The 19319-nt window shown below is 40.8% G+C and overlaps 1 protein-coding gene across 35 annotated transcripts in view; it reads right to left on the reverse strand.

Annotated features, from left to right (window-relative positions):
- DLGAP2 (DLG associated protein 2) overlaps positions 1-19319 on the reverse strand; it is a 480112-nt gene that overhangs the window by 18331 nt on the left and 442462 nt on the right. For all 35 annotated transcript variants that reach the window (XM_074581683.1, XM_074581678.1, XM_074581677.1 and 32 more), the window contains 3 exons: positions 11106-11191; positions 9507-9922; positions 1095-1186 (listed from right to left, as the gene is read on the reverse strand). In XM_074581683.1, the coding sequence (XP_074437784.1) occupies positions 1095-1186; positions 9507-9922; positions 11106-11191 (594 nt within the window). The remainder of the gene's footprint in view (positions 1-1094; positions 1187-9506; positions 9923-11105; positions 11192-19319) is intronic.

A 19319-nucleotide genomic window follows, 5' to 3' on the forward strand; every position in this document is an offset into this window, starting at 1 on the left:
GGTAGGACATTTTTGGCGTGACTTTCTCAGTAAAATTTGATTGCAGTTTCAGGAATTCTGGATCTCTAACTTTATGGATGGAAAGTAGCAAGTAGGCCTCTGCAGAATGAATGTTTCTCCTTAAAAATTTATGTGGCGAATACTAACAGGTAAAGAAATGTATCTAGCCAGACATATAGGTCATGTCTGCTGTCATGCACGCAACAGAATTCAGCACTTTTAATATATGAGGCGTAGGGGCAGTCAAAAGGTGAAAGTTACACTTGATTTTCAAGTGAGAGGAAGAAAGTAGGTGCTCTACCATCAGCCATAGCTAGAAGAATTACGTTCTCCTATTGATTAGTATCATCTTGCTACAATGTTTATATCACTGATGGCTGCTGTCATATTAATGAAGATAACATTTAGAATTGAATTAGTCTCTAATGAACTTCCAGAACAATAGCAGTAACTCTCACAAGTAATATACTGCATCTGTTCCTTTAGCCCTAGGACATCTTATATATAATTGGCAATGCAAATTATGAAACCCAATTTTATGAACATTATGTATATTCCCATTTCCAAGATCAGTCCCATTTTCAGGTAGGTAGAAAGCTGGATCATGTATTCTTCGCTCTTCTACGATTTTACTGTTCTCCACTTATTGTAATGTGAAAAATTTCTCCTTTCTTACCAGAAATATAGTTACTATTTTAGGGTATTACAAAAATAAGCCATAATATTATGTCTCAGAAAACTTGCATTTGTTCCCTTTTCATTCTTTTTTTCTTTAATAAAGACAGCAAAAAAGAAAAGACAAAATGCAGCCAGACTGAAATTACTGAAATTACATGTTTGCTTTGACAAAAAATATACTAGCACCATACTTAAGGATTAAGCTATTAAAAAAAAAAAAAAAGAAAAAGAAAAAGAAGAACAGTAAGACAAAATGTGAGACATGAAAATGATAGTTCAGAATCCTGCTGTCTGGGTACGCTACACTTCTTTTTGTTGTTGCCCGTAAAGTAAAAATATTAAATTCTGACATTCAAATTTATGTTTTGTATGAATAGCCTTAAACTCCTCAAGAACAGGCAGACACGGTGACTTACCAGATTCTGCTGACAAAGCCAATAAAATTGCTGGAATTTCTGAGACATGAGGAGCTGAGCACTTCCAACAGCACTTCGGATCTTACCTAGGACTAAGCATACAGACAGGTTATTACCAATAGATATCTTCTGGCAGTAAATGCAAAATCCAGCTCAAAAACCCACGTATCTGAAATTACTGTTTATTTTATAAGGGAAGCAAATATTTGGTTTCCCTCTTTGTGATTATATACATAAAATATTTTTGAAAAAGATGAAGATACAGAAAAGCTCTGTGGCACCTTACTCTTTGTCAATAACAAATGATATATTAATAACTCAGAACAGCTAAGACTGTATTTGCTTAAGGAAGTACAAAAAAACCAGGGAATATAGACAGTTTCCTGAAGTGGGCACACATACGTATTTTTTTGAGAACAATCTTAAATTTCAAGTAAAGGACAACCCCCTACCCCATCTACATTTGCTCACGTAAATTCAAAGCTGTTGAAATAGTCTTGCCTCAAGAACCGGTTAGATGCCTGTTCCCTCTGATGTCAAAGGGAGCTTTACATGTACCTTAGATAATATCTTCTGGTTCTGCAATCACAAATGACTTCACCCAGCTGTGTGGATGACCCCTGGGTGAGCTCTCTTTATCCTGTCTGTTCTGAGGGGAAGGTTAATATAAACTCATAAGGATGAGATCCTCAGAGGAATCATGTCTCTGAGACACGCCTTGGCATCTCCATTAGGAGTTACAGGTTGCCTACCTGTGAAAATATGCAAAGACCTAAGCACAGAGCTTCAGACAAAGTGGGACACAATTGAGTGCTCCATGACTTTGTTAACTCGTGGTCATTGGGCTTTCCCCATGGTCAGTGTGCTCGCCATTTACAGTGTGCATAAGCACAGAGGAAAGGGACCAAATTCCTTTTACTTGACTTTGCTTCCAAGAGTCACCTGTCTAAATCAAAATTTCTGGATGGTCTATAATCAGTAATCTGAGCTCATCAGCTCAGCTGTGTTAGGCACTTATTTTTAGATGATCTGAATCTCTTCTTGGAGATGCCTATTTCTTTCTATCGACTTGCTTATCCCTAGAAAACTAACTCCTGGAATTCCACATTTGCTGGAAGAAATACCATACTTTGCTATGGTATACACTTTCTACACACCTCCTTCCTACACATCCTTTCCTACTCTTCCTTTCCTCCACACCTATGCTGAAAAGGCAACACTTTAAAAAGCGTTATAAGCTAAGGTTTCAATGGAAGATTGAGTTTATCCAGAGATTTTCCAGATCTTTAAACAATGCCTAGGGGAAAGACAGAGAGAGGCAGGGGTGAGACAGGAATTAATCTGATCTCTTTTATTTCAATTTGAGGAAACCAAATTGATAATTCAAACAAGATGCAGAGGGTGGAATGGAGCTACAATAGTACAGCAGAACTGATCTGCAGCCTGAGATACAGAAAACATTAAACTCTGGCAGGGCTTAACATTTTGCTGTTATTTAGAATAAGTATCGGAGGGGACTGAATGGCATGTGGAAGAAATATTTTGAGAGCAGGTATTACATTTTGATTGTGCTTTCTCTAGACCAGTGAAACATCTGTTTAACCACAAGAAGCAGCAAGAGGTAATTTGGAAGTTTTGGAAGAAGGCTCCAGTTCTGTGGAAACGTACAAACTCTGTAACGTTAAAAGCATATGTTAATTTGTGCTTCTCAAACTCTATCCCATTTTCTGTTAGACAAACACTACAGCTGTGTCACAACACTAAATCAAACAGCAATATGCATAATTCATCAGTCCTGTGTAGCACCATTTGTGAAAGGGTTAAGCGGTGCAGGGCTGCATGAGTAATTCACTGGGGTTTTGTTTTTGCTTTGTTGGCCAAATGAAATAAAGCATTTCAATTGGTTTGGGGTTTTTGATCACCAAACCCCTCACTTTCCTCTACGGAGTTACTGACATATGGAAAGCAATGTTTTGGGTGTTAAAACCTGAACAAACATACAAAAATCTAAATAAAAAAGAAATGTTTCATTTGATCTGAAACAAATGGCTTTGATTTCATTTTCAGCATTTTTAATAAAAGCAAAGACTTATAAGTGACAAACAGCCTTGTATCCTCCTTTTCCCTTGGTGCTCTGTAGCTCAGGACATAAGACAAATTCACAGTTTGGGGTCAGAGTTCTTCCTTCCCACGATGGGGAATTGTGTTGCAGCAGATCCCTGACGTTGCCTATTCGGCACTATAGAATCATAGAATGTGCTGGGTTGGAAGGGACCTTTAAAGGTCATCTAGTCCAACCCCCCTGCAGTAAGCAGGGACATCTTCAACTAGGTCAGGTTGCTCAGAGCCTCATCAAGCCTGGCCTTGAATGTCTCCAGGGATGGGGCCTCCACCACCTCTCTGGGCAACCTGTGCCAGTGTCTCACCACCCTGATGGTGAAGAACTTCTTCCTAACGTCTAATCTAAACCTGCCCTGCTCTAGTTTAAAACCATTGCCCCTCGTCCTATTGCTACATGCCCTTGCCAACAGCCCCTCCCCAGCTTTCCTGTAGCAACCTGACCTGATATTTTCTAGTGAATCTCACAGTTACCCCAACCCCCCTATCAAATAAACAGTTGTTTTCTCCTCATTATCCTGACGGATCATGTCAACGAGCATGGGTGATTTAAAGCCCAGTCAGGCCAGACAAAACTCAGGCGCTGGCAATGCAGCATTTTGGTGTGACACACATCCGTGGGGATGCAAAACGGTGTTTCTGGGCCACTTGCACGTGTCACTGATGTCACAGTGGTGAATATACACATATAATTACAGCACGACCATTCACTAAAGATCTATTTCCATTTCAATAAGTAAATCAGACTTAATAAAACATAGAAGTTAGAATCTCTCATATGCATGCTACTCTGCTTTGCTGTAATTAAATTAAAGTATTAAAACACTTCAATTCATAATCTTTAGCACAATATTAATAGACAGCCAAAGCCTTGTTATTAATTTCATGCATTGGGGAATTATTCTGATGAGTGCAGATTGATTATCTCCATGAAAGAATGATGAATGTTAGAGACTGGAGAGATTGAGATGTTTGGTGATGCCTAGAAGATTTTGCTTGTAAATAAATGATGATAAAATCTACCAAGACACATAAATATATATAATTTTCACATAATCCATATACCTCCCTCCTTTAAGATAATATTTACTTGTATGGCAGGAAAGAGTCACACAACCTTAATTCTGCTCCCTGCGGAGTATGGAGCACTCCATTTCTGTTGTGTGGTCCTGGAGGGCTTCTACTCTGAAGACTCAGAAAAACCCTGACCATGACTTCAGTAGAAGTAGGCTCAGGATTTATACCCTGGATAGAGGTTGTGTAAGTTGCCTTTATACAACATGCACAATTAACACATTGGTGTCTTTTCCCCCGCAATAAGTATATTAGAAAGTTGCAAGGAATATATATGTGTTGAGAAATGCTGCAAAATCTTGTAATTGAAAATGGTTTCATATCACAAAGGTGGAGGGAGAAAATTTAGATCTATATTGATGAAATCAAGATTATAGTCTGATGCTGTAACTCTGTTCTTGACAGGTTAAAAGCTTTGCTCAATTGTGCCACTGCTGCACCAGCAATGAGAAACTACGAACAATCAATCTGCTTCTGGCATTCATTACCGCTTATTTAAATGACATGTTTTAATTTAAATTTTCATTCCATTTGATTGTTCCATATTTTTCCTAGACTCGTAAATAAATTGCTCCACACTTAATCTGACAAAATATGCCTGGAAAAAAATATTCAAACTGGCATTTAGATCATCCTCCTAACTCAAAGCAGGGCATATTTGTCTAATCTCTAAATCTAAATTAGTAATCCTCAGAAACATGTGTATTTTTCATTATCAACACAGAGGTAGGAGTAATAGTAAATGCATAATGTTCAGACTGAGATGACATTTTAGGACGGCAGAGCTACCCGTTGACAGTGCTCTGGAGGGGAGGTAGAGCAATGGGCTCCTCCTGCACCAAGCGGGACTCGGTGCACATTTGCTTTTTGCATTGCTCGATGGAGCTGAGTTCAAAGAGGAGAAAATGTGAGCAAAACAATATAAATGCTAGGAGAAATTCTCAGATTCCCCACTATGGGACTCTCTTTTATTGATTTTAAAGACTGTTTCAGGGCAATTAAGGCATTCTGCAGTCATTCACAACACTCCAAATGTAAATTTCAATAGTTCCTGAAGGATAAGTTTGTGAAAAGCATTAGGAAATTATGTTAGTAATTTCTCTTTGGTTAAAGGATAACCCATATTTGGTCAAACACCTAAGAAAGCCTTTATGGATGATTAATTGATGAATATACTAAAATAAATTGGTTGTGAGGTTTGGTTTTTGTTTTTGTTTTTTTTTTTTGTTGTTGTTTTTCCCCACAAAGTATGGGAGATTTAACTCTGTATTTTCTGTTTCTATTCAGTCGTGTTAGTGAAGCCCTTGCACTACTGTGGAAATATCAGCCAGAGGATTAGCAAGGAAAAATCCAGAATCCACAGAATGAAGGGGTAAGGGGAGAGAAGGGCTCACTCTCTCTAATGCCTTTTTTATGCCAGAGATCACTTCGCTACGTAGCTATGCCACCAGAGCTCCTAACCAGTGTACGGAAGATACCAACAAAACAACCTTTCTGCTGGCATAGTTCATACTACAGTTAATCCATTTTTTTGCACCTATCTTCGGATTTTTATATGAGAGTAAACTCTGTGTGGCTGGTCTCCATTTGACTTGGGGACTGACAGATTTCAGTGGCCAAGCGTGCGGCATTCAGAAGCCCAGGCATCCGCTGCTTCCCTCTGCCAGACCTTGCCTACCAGCCGGGCTCACCTGCTCTCCCCCTCCCTGCTCCCATCACAGAGCTCACGGGCGGCAGAGTCCTGGCCCTCTTGGTCTTCAATAGCTTTGTGACAACTGAGAGTGTTTTTCTTGTCATCACCTCCACACCGGTAATAGCCAAACACAATTTTCAGGGTGTAAAACTGAAACTCCAGTCAGCACCCTTGAGAAACACATATCTTTGCTTGAAGGCACCCTGCTAGTGCAAATGATCAGATGACTTACCCTGGGAACAGTTACAGCCACAGATATATTTTATATATATTTCTATATATGTTATAATAAACACCGAGAACACAAATAACTGCCCCCACAAACAATATATGAACTTTGCAGAGACTCCAAAATACAATTCATGGCAACTGACCAAATAAACAAATTCTGTGAAAAGAAAGAGAGAGAGGTTATTTTTGCTGCAATGATTATCTTCTCCTTTTCTAAGACCTGATGAGTGAAGCTCTTAAAACAACATTATGGCAGAAAAGCTACAGTGAAAGAAAAAATCAATACAGCAATCAGACAGCTTTCTGTGATCTCAGGGCTATTGTGCTAACGCAGAAAATGAAATTGTTTTCTAAAATGCAGTTCTATTTTAACTCTTCCCGTGATTAAAACAAGATAGAGACGGCATCATAAAGACAGACTTGTCCTATGAGACGCAAAGCTATATTTGGTCTTCAGGTACAATTAATATACCCAGGCCAAAAATAAATGATTCAGCATGAACAACGACAGTTTGAATGTGCAAACGTTGCTGTGAAGCGTTCTGGGAATGGTAGCTCCTACTGGAAGATGGAAAACCAGATTTAGTTGCTTCTGGCTCCCCTATTTCCATGTATTTTCTTCAGGGAATTGCCAAATGCTTAAATATGTCAAGATACGTTTCATGCTGGGATATCATTAAACTTTAGTTCTTGTGGATACCTACCTTTCAACATCCATACCTCAAACTGAGGATACAAAATGTGTCAAAGACTCAACAGGAAAAAAATTATTCACACCGAAATTTTAAAATGCTGTGAAGCTCATTCCCTCGGTGAAAATAATTCTTTGATAACTTCCTTGTACTTGATGTAAGCCATATTAGGTGAAGGGATACCATTTCAAAGATAACATAATCTGGAAATTATTTGAGGAAGATCTCTTGAAATGAGTCACATAGAATGGAAAATTGGGAGTCTGTGTGCCACTTTTGAAAATAAGCTGAAGACAAACATCTGATTTTGCACATGCTACATAGACCTATTCTATAATAATTTCTCTAACCTATTAGTGAGGGCACAACGTTCCCCCAAACAAAAGTAATTAACCCATTTTTGTTAGCTTAAAAAGGGGATTTCAAAGGTCCATTTCAGTTGTGTTTTAGTAACTCTCTATCAGGGAATTGCTCCTCTTCTCTTACAGAGTCACTCTGCAATCAGGGAAACAAAATCCTGATATCCCGTTTCTTTTTCTGACTGGAACGTTCTAGGTTAAAAGGGTGTCACTAACTCCGAATATTAATAAGAATTGCCGAAGTCCCATTTGTCTTCATGTTCTCTGTACAATTTCCTGCAAACTCTCTTCCTAACTGCCGCTGCCCCCTTGCAGCGAGGTGTTCCAGAGCGCTCCCAGAGTGCAAGAGCGCAGATTCCCACGGCGGGAGGGAGGGTGGTTCTGCACCCGGGAACGGGTAGGCAGCTAAAATCAGCTCCTCCAAGTTTTCCTAACGCAGCTTCGCATCCCAGAGGATAACACCGCTAACTGCCTCCGAGTGAGGAAGGAGGGCTGACGTGAGGGTGCTTCCACTGCTCGTTTCGCGTGGCTGCAGATCTGAGTAGGGCTGCGCACAAGGAAGAGCCTGCAGGGCGAGGAGGCAGGAAAAGTCCACCCCTTGCCTGCAGAGCCCTCGCTGGCCTCCTAGGGAAAGAGAGGGGCTAACAGCCTCCGTGTTTCTCCCCTTTTAATCCCTAATAATTTTACTCTCTCCAAGGAGATTAAAGTGTTGCTCTTCGAACTTCTCCTTCAGATAGCGAGCACTGATATCCCCGCATCAGGAACAGGTAACCTTAGAAGCAGGTGCTTTGGGATACTTAATGATGGCAGAGAAATTCAGGAGTGCAAAGATTTGTGGAATTGAAAAATAAGATGTATATGGTAAAAAGAAGTAATGAAAAAATAGCCATTATGAAAGGAGGCTTGGAAATCCTCACACAGGCTTAGCAAAGCAAAATATTTTGTTATTCATACTCTAACAGCCCCTATGAGGGTATTAACGTCTTTGCAGTGTCAATGCAAAGGGAAAATTCTCAGCTCAGGTCTGCCGTGATGAAAATAAGGACAAAACCCCACACTGCAGAAAGCACTGGAGGCTGAAGGAAGAAAACCACCCTTATGCTCTTGCCCACCCCAAATCCTGTGTTGTTACTTGGCAGACTTGTGCACAATACAGTGGAGAAATATGACCGTAAAATAAAAAAAAAGGATGAGGTAAAAAAGTAGACATTCTTTCTTTTGAAAAGGTCAGTGCAAGAAATAGAAATTGGCCTTTTAGTCACCATGCAGGCCTGGCCCAAGACCTGAGGGAAGATCATTGCAAGAACTCATTGAGGGGGAAAGAATACAATCGGGAAAGAATATTGGGAGGCGATAGTGAGATTCGTGAGAGTGCAAGAAAAGATGCTAGTAAGAAAACTTAATATGAACTAATTTGTGATCTGAAAAAATCTCATCTGAGACAATAATTCAGATTGGCAGGGATTGAAATATTTATAAAACTGAGCCTGAAGAACAAGGATAATTGACCTCAGAGGGAATCACAGGGAGCTGGCTGCTGAGTGCTAGGACCACTTTGATATATTACTATCATTAGGGCTGGCTTGGATTTTGTTCCAAAATAGTCTACATTATTTTTCACTTTACCCCATCACTCCTTTCAAGGTGTCCACAGGACGTGAGAGAATAATAATGATTCTTGACAAAATTGTAATAAGAAAATGCAGCTGAACTGTCTAATAGCGCACATGCCTGTGTAACTGCAGAAGGGCTTTAACCTAGGCTTCTTGCCTACTCCTTTCTCTTCTTCCAACAGACCCTTTATGACAGGCAGAAGTGCCTGTAAAGGAATGAAAACTATTTTAAATGGGACTGTTCATTAATAAGAGGCAAATTCTCCGGTTTCAGGAAAACAGCAAAAAAAAAGTTCATGTAGGACCATGTTGTGTGCTCTGGCAAAGGGTGAAGCACTGGAGCCCCCGAAGTGAGTGGGAAGGATGTGTCGGAGCTGGAGCTGTGGATGGAGCTATTGCACCATTTGAGCCATATCTAATACCAGGCTTTGGCTCCTCAACTACTTCCACAGACCGGGACACATCAACTTGCACAATCAGTTGCAGGACAGTGGTCTTACATCTAATGGTTGTGCAGAGTGTCTTTGGTACTACACAACGAATAAGGAAAAAAACTACAGATCACAACTTTGTCCTAACAGTTTTCTTACTTTAGCAGACATCTATAAGAAAAGATACCAAAATGTTCTTACTTTCTTCAGAAAGATCATTTTCTTCTGCTTCTCTTTCCATTTCTTTACACCATCCTTCCATTCTCTTAGTTTCAGTATGTAGCAACTTCATAAACCAAGATCCGTCCCGTCGACAAGGAGACATTCGACCAGTCTCTACTGTCTCAATGGCCGGCTCTAGCCAGGGTTCTGGTGGTGGAAGGTTTGAGGTGTCAACTGGGGTCCTATAATCTTCTCTGTAACTGAACAGTCCCTGTGTCCGTACAGTTCTCACTGCGCTGTATTGGGTGGGTGTGCTGGGCTCTGAGTGCTGCTGGAATGACGAGCCAAACTGAAGTCCCTTGTCCTCCATGGTGATGTGTCCTGGAAAGCCCTCCAGTTCCAGGTCAGCCTGGACAGCTGCTGTTACACTGTTGGAGCGCTTGAATCGTCCATGTCTTGGTGAAGAGGGAAGAAAGAAAAGAGATTAAGACATATAAATATATGTGATACACAGAGGCACAGAATAATGTTTCAGTGAACGGATTCTGGTTTTCTCCTTGGACTTTATGCTAAACATTTTTCCTTTGTGTGTATCTCACTCATTGATCTGAGCGAAGATACAAAAGAAAATCATTGAAATTATCTCCGGAAGCAAGTATTGATTTATTCTCATACTACAAAATACCCTGTATCATTACTAAATGAACTGGAAATAATTAGCAGAACTGCAGGGTTACAACTCCTGATAGAAGTACGTAAAGGACACGTACAAAGAAAAGTCAAATATCAAGAACTGTAATTAGATAAAATCTGAAAAACTGCCAAGTTAGGACTATTGAGAATCCTTGAAGAAAAGAAAAGTAGTAGCAGTAGGCTTAAGACTGGGGTATTTTTTACTTGCCTTACAGGATGGCCATTAAATGTTGATTTTCTATTGTGATATGCCACCGAATAATGACATTTTAGAAAGCCTTTATGTTAAAAAGTTAGATAGAGAAGTAAAGATTATTTGTGAAATCTTTTCACGTCTGAGCCTATTGTTTCAAATTACTCCTAGTCAATGATGGTAAAAGGCAATTAGCAGCCAGATCCTGTCTGACAGCTGCCGTGAAATGAGATAATGGTCCCAGTCCGGTACTTCACTGGCAGTGCCTGCCAGGGATAACCTGTGCGTTCGTACGTTGGCCAGCAGTTTTACAAAGCTAGAGAAGGACTGAACAAAGGTAAAAGCTGATTCTAGTTTATGATAAAGGTACCGTGGGGTTACGTCCTAACCATTATATCCCCCTGGGTGGACTGGGAAAGGCTGGATCAGCTTGAGGGGTCCTATCAAAGGAAGAGTATTGCAATATACAGCTCTTTGCATTTGTTGGGACAATAATGAAATTATTTTAATCCACTACTTTAATTTAAAACTTTCACTTCCTTCCCTCCAATTAAAAACCGGAAAGTTAACTAAATATTAAGCAACCGCTAAGTAATCTCTACAAATTTTACCAAATGACCAGCACGCATATATGAAATTTGGCTTTGTGAATTATTCAGGGGCAGCGCTTGCCAGATGTTTGTTATTAACTCTGTTTACAAATGTGCGTTGTGCTATGAAAGACTACAGATTTTTGTACATGCTTGAATTACCGTTTTTCATCTTCCACTTGTACTCCAACAGAGTGGTATTCCCGTAGGCCTCTGCTTTCAGTGTCTGAATCAGTTGCTGTTTCCACCTAATTCAACACAAAAGATACATCTGCAGAGTGAGCACCGGCAACTCAGCACTATTTCTACCTGCGCTCATTCAAAATTAATTATATATTTCCTCTCTTACTGCTAAGAAACACCTAGTGCGGCAAAATAAGTGAAATACGTACTCAGCCTGGTATCGTTGTTTTGGTGCTGTGTTTTATAAAGCTTTGCACAAGTACTTCTTTTCTGCTATATAATTCCCTATTTCAAACCTAAGCAGACGCAATTACTCAGTTCAGTGGACGCAGGGAGTAAGCTTGGTCTGGAAGAGATGTTCTTAGAACGAGGAATCCACAGGATAGCCCCTTTTTATATTATTGTAAAACAGTCTCATTATAGTCCTTGATTTACAAAATAAAATAAAATCTCAAGTAGCCCCATAAACTTGCAAGTGATAAAAAGAAATGCTGCAATGAAATTTTATCGACAACTGCGTTGACAAATATAGAACCATTTAAATGACGTGAGGGATACAGCAGAATGCCGTATCTCACCTTCTTTAATAACATGGTCCTGAAAATGCTATATCAAGCAAGTAATTTATGCACTTTTTATAGTATTCCCATCTGAAATACACTTACCGAAATATATTCACAGCAGAGTTTTCTTCATAACTGAGACCACATTGCTTTTACAAGTTTCTAGGGGATTTTATATAACACTCCCCCCCACACACACACCGCCCCCAAGTCTTTGACACAGACGTAGCGAGTGCTGCAGTATGCAAATCGTACTGAATCAAAGGAGAGCCAGGAAAGAAAAAACACAGTAGAACTGACTTTTCCTTTTGAATTATATTTTCACTGTTAAATAAAAAAAAAAACTAATATCAGCAACCAGTTTTTCCATATGCACACTCCACCTGTGCATTCGAAGAGTATATCCTGTGATGACAACGTGGTAACTTCTCCCCTTGCAGCAGTCCCTCCTCTGGAAGGAGCCCAATGGCCTTTGCAGCTGTCTCTCAGCTGCACGGTCCCAATCCCACCAGGCTTCTGGAAGGATGCAGACAGAAGGGGGAGGGAGGATGGGAAGTGAATGTACATGTGGACTACACTTCTTGAAGAAGCCAGTTGCTGGCAACTTCTCTTTCCATCTTCAAGTAGTAGCTCCATGAACATTTGCATGGAAGAGAATTCCAGACAGTAATCAGTAAAAGTTCATATTGACCTGAGTGTGGGTCTTGGGACGTTCATGAAAACAGGTGGTGAAGAAACCCTTTACCAAATGTTAATGGCATGCTTGAACTGTACAGTGTACCATCGGGCACAGATTTGCCAAAAGCTCTGGATATCAGTGTGGCAACTGTCAGGGAAAGACACATTTCCCAGCAATTCCATTTATTCTGTATGAGGTCTCGGGAAAAGCGTGTGCTGCTATCTGTTTCCACCTCAGCAGTTGCATGGAAACTGGCTATATTCACTTGGACAGGCAGCGCATCGAGAGAACTAAGATATCAGACTTGGTAACGGTCTCCAGGATTTGATGTTGTCAGTATAAAAAAAAGATCCCTCTTGACGTTGGCAGTGAAAAAAAGCCTCAACCACAGAGGTAAGCAGCTTGGGGGAAAAAAAACGCACAACAACCAACCAAAAACCAGGCAAGCTGGTTTCCTAGTTAAGGTAGGTCTTGGCTGCAATGTGGGTGAGAAGCTTAAGCTGTACTTGGAGGGTCAACCTCTCCTGAAGGAACATTGCTATAAGTAGAACAGCCATAAGGTCCAGTTTCTTAGCGCAAGAGGTATCTATCAGGAAAGACACCCTTATTTAAAGCATAGAAGGGTCCAAAAGAGTCTTTAATAATAAGTTCAAGTCTAAGTGAGGGACTATGCACTCACCTAGCCCTTTCAGGGATGTGAGAAAAGCTGTGTATAAAACATCTTCGTTAGAGACAGGTGAGCAGAAATGAATTAACTGGGCCAAGAATGAGACGCTCATCTAGCCTGTTGGGGGGGAGCAGAGAGGCAAGTTACACTTGCAGCCTTGACTACAGCGATGGGAGCTCAGTCAAATATGCATGGACGTGTTTTGAAGAGTGAAGTCAACTTACTCTCAAAGGGAGAGGAGATGGTAGGTGGTGAATAAGAGCAGATAACACAAAATGCTGAGACTGTGGCTCTTGCGTGAGCCTGTATGAGTGCTAGCAGGAAGATGATGTCCAAGGTGGGGAAACATTTTCTGGAGGAAGCCTTTTGATGTTGAAACCCATAGCAACATCTGGAGTGGTCAGGAAGTTGAAACTGTTGCTAAGAGTTATGGTATTTGGCTTCGTCCCCAAAGCAACTAGAGTCAGTCTGAGTTAAAACACGTAACTTAGGAACTTGCTGACTTTAAACTACAATAAATAATGCCATCAAAGGGCACATCTTCAACCAGGGATTTCGTCTCCTTCTGGAGATAAGAAGACTGGAAGATCTGGTTAAAGTTGCAGAGACCATGGCCTTCCAAGCCACATCTGATGCATCATGTAACACCTATGAAAAAGCCAAAGAAGTTATCTTGATCTCAGATAGAGTCACTACGAAGCATTTCTTGGAGGAGGAGAGTGACAAAGGAGACTGTAATTTCTGTTTTTAAAGAACAGAAAGCACTTGGCAGTCTGGAAAGTGACACTGGAGGGATGCTTAAGACCATGATCTCAAAATCAAGATTTCTTCCTATGTTCAGAAGATGCAGTGGTTATTAAAGTAAGTGATAGTGATAGTGAATAGTGATATAGGAAATCTGCACAGGAAATCTCCCGTGCATTTCCAGTCCATTGTCTTGGTACTGAACAGGCAGGAGACAGGTAATTACCAGGGAATATTAGTGGGTTTCATTGTGGCCTTACAGACTTAGCAAAGGTAGTCAGATACCTGGTAGCGTTGATGTCAGGTTATGGAAACTCAGTTTCATGCATTCTCCAAGAGGATGCACGAAGGTCTGAGCACTTTGTTTCCTAAGTCATGGAAACAAAGTACTGGCTGTGACAGGAGGTAGAGGATGGATCTTCTGCAGAGTATGTGTTCAAAATAAACACAGTGGAAGGTAACTATGTGAGCAGGCAGAGTGTCCCACTGATGAGGGTAATACCTCTCAGGGCAGTGACACAGGGAACAGGGTCTTCCTTTTATATCTCCTGCCTCAGAAGTTTGAAGTAGAACAGACAAAACTGCCGACCTGGACATTACGAACAGTAGGTAGTCAGGATGATTTTGAGGCTGCATGGCTCTCCTTATAGAAGCAGAAGAAAATGTCAAAGTGCAACAACCAGTTAGTCAAAGACTGGAGAAGAGACTGGGTCTTTGTGCACAGCCTTACACGGCAGTGCTTCTGACAAGGTCTAATGACAGCGTAAAGAATCACAGTGTAACTTAATTGTGAATGGCAATCCCAAGGCATGGAAAGAGTCATTGACTCTGCGGGGGTTCTTGAGGCTTCTTCACACCAGGTAAGATGCTGATGCTGACGGCATGATAAAGTCAGTACACCTGTATTTCTCTGGACCACAGCTAGGATTGCGTTGGGCAGCCAACATGGCTTCACTAAGGGCAGATTTTGCCTGACAAATTTGGTGGCCTTCTATGATGGGGTTACAGCATTGGTGGATAAGGGAAGAGTGACTGACATCATCTACCTGGGCTTGTGGAAAGCATTTGATACTGTTCCACACAACATCCTTGTCTCTAAAATGGACAGACATGGATTTGATGGGTGGACTCAGTGGATAAAGAACTGGCTGGATGGTTGCACTCAAAGAGTGTGGCTTGATGTGTGGGTGGAGACCAGTGATGAGTGGTATCCCTCGGGTCCGTATTGGAACCAGTATTATTTAAAACCTTTGTCAGGGACATGAACAGTGGGATTGACTGCACCCTCAGCAAGCTTGTGGATGACACCAAGCTGAGTGGTGTGGTAGTTACTCCAGAGGAAAGGGATGCCATTCAGAGGGACCTGGACAGGCTAGAGAGATGGGCCAGTGCAAACCTCACGAAGTTCAACAAGGCCAAGTACAAGGTCCTGCACCTGGGTCAGGGCAATCCTCGTTATCAATACAGGCTGGGGGATGAACAGATTGAGAGCAGCTCTAACAAGAAGGACTTCGGGGTACTGGTGAATGAAAAACTGAATATGAGCCAACAATGTGCATTTGCAGCACAGAATGCCCACCACATCCTGGGCTGCACCAAACCAAGTGTGGCCAGCAGGTCGAGGGAGGGGATTCTCCTGCTCTGCTCTGCTCTCTCACCTGGAGTGAGACCCCACCTGGAGTACCGTGTTCAGCTCTGGGGCCCTCAACATAAGAAAGACATGGACCTGCTTGAGCATGTCCAGAGGAGGGCCACAAAGATGATCAGAGGGCTGGAACACCTCTCCTATGGAGACAGGCTGAGAGAGTTGGGGCTGTTCAGCCTGGAGAAGAGAAGGCTCTGGGGAAATCTTACAGTAGCCTTCCAGTACCTAAAGAGGGCCCACAGGAAAGACAGGAAGGGACTCTTTATCAGGGAGTGTAGTGATAGGACAAGGGGTAAGAGTTTTAAACTGAAAGAGGCTAGATTTAGATTAGGTATTAAGAATAAATTCTTTACTGTGAGGGTGGTGAAACACTGGAGCACGTTACCCAGGGAAGTTGTGGATACCCCATCCCTGTAAGCGTTGAAGGCCAGGTTAGATGGGGCTTTGAGCAACCTGGTCTAGTTGAAGGTAGGATTGGAACAAGATGACCTTTAAGATCCCTTCCAAACCAAACCATTCTATCACTCTATTCTATTCTATGATTGTATTGGACTGGGTCCAAGGAAAGGACCAACATCACTACTTCCACTTGTGGGATTGTTGATCAAGATCCTTGAATTTTTTTGGATGAACTGCAGCTCCTGATGATGGTGTCAGTGATGCAGGCACAGGCTCCACAGCATTACAAGCCTGAAGGTTTGACAAGGGAAAAGAGATTTGTAGATGGCCAGGCTGAAGAAGCTGAACAGATGGGAACACAGGATTCATCAGGGCCTCCTGCTCTCTCACATGGCTCAGCATGGAGGGACAGGACATTGTGTGCCAGACCAGACCTAAGCCGAAGCCAGACAAAAGAAGCCAAGCTGATATCTCCCCACGTGTCAGTCTTTGCCTTTACTTCCTTCTAAAGCACTGCACAGCGATATCCTTAGGATGACCATTTCTACATCCTGTGCTCCTTGGGACATACTGAATGAGTCCTGGGGGATGATGTGGAGGCCAGATTGCTGGACATGGAAGTAGGCTAAGGAAGGTCACTCATGCTTGCAGGGCTAGCATACAGCTAGTAACACTGTGGAGGTGAGCAATGGTCAATAGACAGAGAAGAGACTTTTGCCTTCCACAAGAACGTCTCAGTGTCCCAGACATACTGCTGTTGGAAACATGATGGGTCTAAAGATATAAACAAGAAAAGGTTCCTACGGATAACATCAATTTGGCCAATTGATGTTGTTGGAACAAAGTAGGCAGACTGGCAACGCACACTTTTCTTCCATATTGCGTATCAAAAGCATATCTGTTTTTACCAACTACATTGTTTGGTTTAGTAACAGATAGCAGGTCTTTTGAACTCTGCTTCTGATGTGTGGAGGCAGATTTCCCTTTTATATTTTGGATGGGCTGGTATCTTTCCATTGACGCAACACATCGAGAAAAAGTCTTTTTCATCTACCTGTTTTCAAGTGCTTTCTTATTGGTATTCACCTAAAAGTATATCCTGAATAATTTGCCCAATGTGCAATTGACATCTAGAATTTACAGGCATAAATGAAGTAATCTGCTCTAAAATTTTATTCAAAACAGAATTATCCGGAAAACGATGGCCCAGGTATCAAAATAAAAATGACATTAGTTACTTCTAAATATAAACTCTCGCCAAATTATCCTTCCCTCCAGCTTGCCAAGGCTGACACCGACTGAATGACCTGATGATTGCCTTCATATTTTAATGCCTTCATTTCCTCCCTGTGCCTCGTAACAGCAGGAGAATGCCCTTTTGCGTGTGTGTGTGTGCAATCTAGGATTGCAAATATTGTACCAAGCAACAAAAAAAATAGATCCGGAAAATGAAGGCAAATGCCAACACAAGTAAAAGTGGGAAGTAACAAAATAATTTGCACTCACAAAGAAACAAATGGACAAATAAATTGCATTTCTGAATGACAGATATTATACAGACTCCTGCTAGAAGACAGCAGGAAACTCTTTAGATTTAATCAGATTGGCCAGGCTAGATTCAAATGAGCAGAGAAGAAAAAGGAATAAGTTTGGTTTGATTGTGTGGCTCCAGAAACTCAAATAAGTCTTAATAAATCTGTTGTTATTCTCCATGATTCATTATTGCTTTAATACTTGCATGGGTTCTAAAAGCCTTAATATTTGCAATTCGGGCCACAACCTCAGTAAAGCAAAATAATAGATCAAATTATAATAGAAGAAAATTATAGATCCATTGGGTTATGAGGGAGACTCACACAGAAGAGGAAACAGAAAAATAGCCAGACACTGACCAAAAGCAGAAGAAAGGCGCAGATCTAATATAGCAGGTCATCTTCCTCTCTCCTTGCAAACATAGAACTAAAACGTCTTTAAAAATTTGTCACTTCATGCCATGAAAAATATTGTTTTATGGATTTATAGTATGTTCATAAGGCTTATAATATTAACAATAAACTTATTTTTGAGATCATTTCTGTCTTACTCGTCTTAACCTTTCACAAAGGCAAAACACTCTCCTCCATTTTTTGCTGCCAGTACAAGGAGCAGACAATACCATGAATCCTCTGTCATCAGTCACTACTGACTGATACAGCTCAAAATTTGAAAACGAAGTATCAGATACTGGCACTGACTTGGTAATAAATGATCCACAAGTAAATTATACTAACACAAAATTATTTGAATAAATGCCAATCACTATTCCTAATAACTTGCCTGTTATAACCAATCTTGGTTTGTTGATAGGCACCCATTCTAGAAAAGGATGCATGAACTAAATTATTCCTTCAAAGTATTTACTAAGCTTTTTTATCTGATAATTCTAACTACTTAAAAGCAACCTTTATTTCTGTATTAAAGTATTATTCTACTCTTAAACATGAGCACTGCAACTTAACATTGTAGTGTCCTACAAATTCCAGTTTAAGCTTCCATACATACTGTTGCTAAGGGAGGCTTTAAGTTAATATATTCAATGCATAGGAAAACAGATTTTAACCTGGTGCCTTTTGCATCTCTCTCATAAGCATCAGTAATAAGAGTCCTTCAGGCCACATTATCTCTCCCCATGCAACTTCACTGCCCTCAATGGGTTTTTGCTGCTGTAACCGATTTGTTCTATAATTAGAATTTAATAAACAATCTCTCTGATGATGCACAGGAAGGGAAATAATTCACCTTTCCTCTCTTGCATAGGCTCCTCAGCGATAACAAGAGTAAAAAAGGGAAGAAAACACTGCATTTGACAATAGATCAAGTACATGTAATTGTGAAAGCAGATAACCATTCTTAGGTACAGGGAGATCTCATTTGTATGCAGTGACTTCAAAGTAGGAAAAATACTTCAAATAAAACTACAGTACTAACTGCTACTGCTTTCCTTAACGGATGGAATACTTTTATCAGCCAAAAAACATATACTCTCTCAAAATAATTTTTAGAAACACACCAAAATAAACCTACGCTTTCATGCTTGAGTGATTTCTTGTGCCTCACCACAGGGCTCCATTTTGCTACTCCACTACTTCCCAGCAGAACATCTGGACTGCTCAAACACGTTGCACAGCACAGTAAGTGCTAATTACTGCAAGAATATCCTAAAACGGGTTGAAAACTTCCGCTGGTCTTTTAAGAAAGCACTTTTTGCTATAAACGCATGCCAGAATTTAGAAACAGGATTCGTGTCAAGCTAATATGAGAGAGTAATAACAAAATAATGCGCACAGCAGTGGTTGCTCATAAGTTTTTTGGTGCATTTAATGCTAAGTGGAAAATTGTTCTGAACCAACAAATAGTCTGCGAGGCAGCGATCTGTGTCTTCCTCACTTTGAATGTTTCATTATGTTAGATGGCAGTTAAGAAAACAAGCGACCGTAATTTGTGAAAAGAGTAAAAA

This window comes from Larus michahellis, chromosome 3, assembly GCF_964199755.1.
Source record: "Larus michahellis chromosome 3, bLarMic1.1, whole genome shotgun sequence".
Lineage (NCBI taxonomy): Eukaryota > Metazoa > Chordata > Aves > Charadriiformes > Laridae > Larus > Larus michahellis.